This window comes from Equus caballus, chromosome 3 (assembly GCF_041296265.1).
Source record: "Equus caballus isolate H_3958 breed thoroughbred chromosome 3, TB-T2T, whole genome shotgun sequence".
NCBI lineage: Eukaryota > Metazoa > Chordata > Mammalia > Perissodactyla > Equidae > Equus > Equus caballus.
Window position 1 is genome coordinate 118,557,011 of NC_091686.1, and position 6,336 is coordinate 118,563,346.

At 50.4% G+C, this 6,336-nt stretch overlaps 1 protein-coding gene across 3 annotated transcripts in view; it reads left to right on the top strand.

Moving 5' to 3' along the window:
* ZBTB49 (zinc finger and BTB domain containing 49) overlaps positions 1-5,298 on the top strand; it is a 26,133-nt gene extending 20,835 nt beyond the window's left edge. For all 3 annotated transcript variants that reach the window (XM_023638356.2, XM_001501127.5, XM_005608895.4), the window contains 3 exons: positions 295-377; positions 462-623; positions 4,137-5,298. In XM_023638356.2, the coding sequence (XP_023494124.2) occupies positions 295-377; positions 462-623; positions 4,137-4,813 (922 nt within the window). In that variant the 3' untranslated portion in view covers positions 4,814-5,298. The remainder of the gene's footprint in view (positions 1-294; positions 378-461; positions 624-4,136) is intronic.
* Positions 5,299-6,336: the final 1,038 nt, after the last annotated feature.

Sequence of the window (6,336 nt, forward strand, 5' to 3'; positions counted from 1 at the left end):
GGATTGGACTTACTCCCTGAGTTGAGTTAGTGACCATCTCTGAAGAAGAAAGACTAATGAAACTAGGTAGAAAATAATGTTTTAAAAACGAAACATTTGCATCATTTTCTACTTTCCTTTAAAAAAGAGCAAAAAGTAAAGATTTTTAAAAATGCATGTTTGAAGTGAAATCAGGCCACTTCTGCTTACTGAAGGAGCGCAGGAAGCAGTTCACCTCCGCTCTCAATGACTTGCAGTTATAAATTTGCAGTAGGGTAGAAAGGCTCTTAATTGAATTTCCAAATTATATTACAGGTTTGCAGCCTCTGGTGATGTCCAACGTCACATCATTATTCACTCAGGAGAAAAGCCACACTTGTGTGACATCTGTGGTCGAGGTATAGCTGAGTGTTTTTTTCTTGAAGATTACTGATTCCAACGTTCTCAGTCCTTCAGCTGAACGCCTGTCATGGTCTCTCTAGGATTTAGTAACTTCAGTAATTTGAAGGAGCACAAAAAGACGCACACGGCTGATAAAGTGTTCACCTGCGATGAATGCGGAAAGTCTTTCAATATGCAGAGGAAGCTGGTGAAGCACAGAATTCGGCACACGGGTGAGCGGCCGTACAGCTGTTCTGCCTGTGGTAAGTTTCTGACTGTTCCACACCAGGCGGTCAGCTGGGCATCCCTGGTGTGGGAAGGGCGCTGGTCTTCATGCCTGCTCTGTCATTGGCTGTTTTGGAGTCTCGAATAAGTCTTCCCTTTTCTCATAGGTAAATGGGAGTGACGCCGTTTCTTTACCACTCCATGTGGTCTTCTCTCATTCCGCCTTCACATATCAGATGTTTGTTCAGTGTCTCTGAGGTATCAGGAGCTGTCTGCAATGCTCCAGGTACTCAGATGACTGATAAGGAGTCCCAGGTGCTGCGAGCTCCTGGTCCGTGTCTGTGGGGCGTAGGCAATTGGAAAAGTCGGGGAGAGCGTGCTGTGCAGCAGCAGGTGCCAGAGCACAGCAGCCCAAAGGGCAGGGTGTGGGAGCTGCAGGTTTGTCCGTCCTGCTGGAGCATCGGGAGCACGCGGTGGGGCCAAGAGGGAAGGCTCCGTGAGATCATGTACAGTCAGGCATTGCCTAACGACCGGGATACATTCTGAGAAATGTGTCGTTAGACGATGTCGTCGTCGTGCAAACATCATCGAGTGTATTTACACAAACCTGGATGGGATAGCCTACTACAGACCTAGGCTCTCTGGTACTAATCTTATGGAATGCCCGGCATTTATGTGGTCCATCGTGGACCAAAACGTCGTTATGCAGCGCATGACTGTAGTGTGAAGCAAAGGGCATTTGACGCATTGGTGAAGTCATCAAGGAGGGCGAGGGAAAGCTGGCGGCCCTCGGTTTCAAGGGACATTACTGCACAGATGAGGACATGGGGACTCTGAGTTAAGCCATCCGCTACCTGAGATCACAGAGAGTTGGAGCCTCTGAGGAACCGGGGGCTGGGGGGGGGGGGGGGGGGCCGGGTGTGTGTGTGCATTCTTCTAATTGTAGTTGGTATCTGAAATAGGGCAGGACTTCTGGGATGTAAGCAGAAGGCAGCTTTGTTTTTATCTCCTGGATACAGATTTAGGCAACTCCCTGACTATTCTGATCACTTTTAAAAAATAAAATTGCATCGCTTTAAATCATGAATGCAGTCTCAAATCACTAATTTAAAGTGTCAGTTCCAAATTATTATTGCAACTGTCAACTTGATTTAAGGTTAAGTTTTCTCTTCCCTCCCCAGCTGGGACCTGCCGCTGGCTAAGACGCCTGTAGGGGAGGAAGCCAAGCGGGACCCTCTCTTCACCACCTTAGGCTTCCACCGCTTCCCCACCTCACTAACCATGGTTTCTGACCCTGACGAGGCCAGCTTGGGGGGAAGTGGGAAAGGAGCAGGAATATTCTTACATAACAGCTTTATTGGGATACAATTCCCATACCATAAAATCTACCCATTTAACGTGAACAATTCAGTGGTTTTTGGTATATTCACAGAGTTGTGCAACCCTCACCACAGTCTAATTTTAGAACACTTCATCGCCCGCAGAAAGAAACTCTATACCCATTAGCACTCACTCCCCATTCCCAGCCCCCAGCCATAGGGAACCGTTAGTCTGCTTTCTATCCCTATAGATTTGCCTATTCTGGACGTTTCATATAAATGGAGTCATGCAAGATGTGGTCTTTTGTAACTGACTTCTTTCGCTTAGCAAATCTGCTGTGGACATTTACAAGTTCACGTGTGGATGTATGTTTTCATTTTCTTGGATTCAAAAGACAGGTTCAGTTTTCAGATGGCTTCGCATTCTGGGCTGTGTAAGGTAATGCTTCTCCCTCTCCCTCCTCCCCGCTCCCCTGCCTCCCCACTCCCTCCCTCCTCCTCTCTCCCTCTCTCTCATTCTCTCATTTCCTGCTCCTTCGAAAGACAGCCTTCCCTTCCCTTTTCCTTCCCGCAGCATTTTACTGCACTAACATGCCGACTCGCATTTTCCTCCAGCTGGACCTTTTCCCCCAGCCCTTGGTTTTGTAGCAGATTACTCCGAGGAGCCTTTCTCTGTTGAGGGTCTCGTGGCCCCCTGGGCAGCCCTCTTAGGCCGGATTTAAAGCACCCCAGGCGGCTCTCTTGCAGGCGTGACCCTCACCCGATGTAGGAACCACTCCTGTTCTGTGCGCCAGGGCCGCAGGCCTCGCCACTGCAGAGGGGACCCTCTCTGCTGCCCCGTGGCTTACTCGATTTTCCCTGCAGGAGGCAGCAGCCACTCCCCTGTGCCCTCATGGTGGGGACACGTGTCAAGCCTGCGCCCCTGTCTTGACTTGAGGGATAAAGGAGAGACACCTGCCACACCCCTCCCTTGGTGGGAACTCGACTGTGGCTGAACTTCACGCGTAATAAGGACCCTCGACATGCTTGTCGTCTTTCGCCAGTAATTCCGCTGTTGAGAATGAATCTGAAGGAAACAATGAAAAGAATGAGGCTAACTGAACATCAAGTAGAGTAGGAAGCAGGTGGAAACAGCCCAAATGTGCAAGAAATAGAGGAGCTTAGGCAGCTTCTAATCCACAAAATGGCGCTTGTCTGAATAAACATATATTATACGTATGTTGTAAAGACAGTGCAGTTAACTGTAAAAATGCTTTTACTGTAGTGTTAGGTGAAGGAGACTGAGCCTGACGTGGGCACAATGTGGAAGTAAAAGCAAAGAAAGAGTCAGTGCCGTAGCTTTCAGTATTTTTCATGTGGGAAAAAGCCACATTTTAACACATGTGCATTGATGTCTAGTTAGATTGTTCAAAGGCTGTTTTTTTGTGAATGGCCCACCATTGCTGGACTGGGGCTGGATGGGTAAGAATTCAAATATGGTGACACGTGGATAAGTGAGAAGTTCTAAATGTAAGTCCACATAATTGTGAAGTTTGTTCGCAGACCTTTGTAGTATATCATGACTTCTGTAAGGCTATTTATTGATTTTTCTCTTCTGATCTTCTTACCTAATCCAATCATGGAAATAGATCCCCTATCTTTATCATACACACAGAGAAAGGAAATAGAACTAGAAGTGTACATAAAACTATGTTAAACGATGAGTACAGAAGTACCTTTAGCAGAGATGTTTCTAAATTGTAGATTGGCTGTGTTGGATTTATGGAAATTTAAACGAAACTGACAGGGCTTCCCAGCACTGCCCAGGCCGGCAGGGACAGGCGCCCGGCTCACCCAGCACTGCGCGGGCCGGCAGGGGCAGGCGCCCAGCTCACCCAGCACGGCCGGCAGGGGCAGGCACCCGCACCCGGCTCACCCAGCATGGCCGGCAGGGGCAGGCACCCAGTTCACCCAGCACTGTCTGGGCCGGCAGGGGTAGGCATCCAGCTTACCTAGCATGGCATGCCTGTTCAGGGAGACAGAGTCTCTAGAAGGCTCACTCTGAGGTCCCCAGAACCAAAAGGCTGCAGGTTGGAGGGGCCTGTGATGGGAGAAGCACGGAGTAGTCCTCTGGGTGAGCAGGCGACGGCAGGGCTCAACGCGGCTCCTGTTAAAGCAGAATCGTTGTGTTTTAGAAGGGGAGGATTCTTCCACAATGCCCTCTTCTCAAAGGATCTCTTTTTCTTTTTCCAGGAAAGTGTTTCGGGGGGTCAGGTGACCTCCGCAGGCACGTCCGCACTCACACTGGGGAGAAGCCATACACGTGTGAGATCTGCAACAAGTGCTTCACACGCTCTGCCGTGCTACGACGGCACAAAAAGATGCACTGCAGAGCCGACGACGAGGGGCAGGACGCCCTGGAGGAGTTCACGCAGGCCATCGAGACCTCTGATCTGGAGAAGTCTCAGAGCTCAGATTCTTTTTCCCAAGACATGGCTGTGACTTTGATGCCCGTGTCTGTCAAGCTCCCCGTCCACCCAGTGGAAGATTCAGTGACAGAATTTGACAGTCACTCTGCCGGCTCCTACTGTAAGTTCCGCTCGATGCTCCAGCCTCACGGAGGCGGTGACCAGGAGAAGCTCGGTTTGGATCCTGTTAAACTTGGGAAGCCCCAGATGCAGCAGGCCCAGCATCAGGCGTACGCTTACTCGGACGTGGACGCCTCAGCCAGCGACGAGCCACTGCAGGCCGACGGCATGGCCATGGTCCGCTCATCGCTGGCCGCTTTGGACAATCACTGCAGTGACCCCCTGGGCAGCCGAGTGTCTGCCACGGCTTACAGGAACTCCGAAGGGCAGTTCTTCTCCAGCATGACTCTCTGGGGGCTGGCGATGAAGACGCTGCAGAATGAAAACGAGCTGGAGCAGTGATGCCCGCCGTCCGTGGTGCTCAGCATCAGAGGCATTTTCTGAGTTCAGCAGCCTTGTATCAACGCTCCAGGAGAGCCGCTTCCCTGTGACGGCCCCTTCCGGGCAGCCCGAGAATGTTGGACCATTTCCTTCCTGATGCTGGCTGATAATTGGAAGCATCTTGAGCTCGGGGTTGGGAAGAAAGGCCGCTGGCTCCCCAGGGGAGCAGGCACGGGAGTGGACAGCTTGCGTCCCAGAAGCCGAAGGCTTGAGAGACCGTCTCACTGACTTGCGCATGGGAGGGTGCAGACTTTGGGTCAGCTGCTGTACAATTTGGTCATGTTAAAGGGAAAAATATGTATATATATGTAAAATACGAATGTTATTTTTGCATTTTTACATGATTGAAATTTGTAGCATTTTGTATTTTTATTTACACAAAGATTTTATTTGTATATGAAACTCATGCTATAATTTAATTTGAGTAAAAGAAACTTGCCTTTCTATATAATGTTGTGTGTTTTCTCCAACATCATTATTAATCTAAAGACTGTAGTGGTGTAAAGAACGTCGTCGAGGGCTCCCCTGCAAGGGTAAGTCCTGGTTTCAGTTGGCCATACCAGGCCAGCGGGCCTCAGAAGCTGTCAGAACAGAGCCTGAATCCTGCCTGCCGCTTACTGGTTAGATCGTGGCAAGCTGCTCACCCTCAGAATCTTCTCTGGGTTTTGTTTTCTACAGTATGAGATGAATACCTTCCAGCATTCATACAAGGCTCACATGGTCCCATCATGCTCTTGAAAATCCCTCCCCCAGGTTCGGTGGCCTGACTGGCCTTCCCCTCACCTTGGCTGCAGCCTTGCTGGCCTCTGAGAAAATGAGGTGCGTCCTTAGCTCTCGCTAGAATGTAGAAGTGAGATCAAGCACGTGAAAATGCAGTTACCTGTATGGCGCAACGCAAGTTACTTGCCTATAAAACTGCTTCCCCAGGGGACCAGAGTGTTTGAAAGCACCCCCAAAAGCTGTCATTATCAGCTCTAACTCAGAAATATTATACCGACGAGAGAAACACGGGCAGGTGAAGATTTTCGTGGAAAAACCGCATGGTTGCAGAGTAGAATATCCACTTTGAAGTCAGCTTCAGGGTCAACTCCTGGCTCTCCCAACCGTTCACTGCACTGAGTCCTTGCAAGGCTGGTGCGGCAAGCATGCATTATCCCTGCTTACAGGTGGAAGGACCGAGGTTCAGTGGGTACAGCGACCTGCGCAAAAAGGTGCAGCCTCTAAGGGCAAGAACCTAGGTCCCTGGGTGTGCTGGGAGGGAACTTGACGTGTGGTCCTCTCACGTGTGTGGTAACCCCTCCTTCCTGCCACTTGTCCTGTTTTCACCCACTGCCCTGCCTCCTTCCAGCTCCTCCCTCTCCCGTACCCCAGCCCCAACAGCTCCTCACCCGCACTAGGACTACAGTCCGTTGATCCACTCATCTTCTCACTGCCCTTCTCGCCCCTCATGCCCCTGTCCACCTTCCCAGGCTAAACCCCATGGC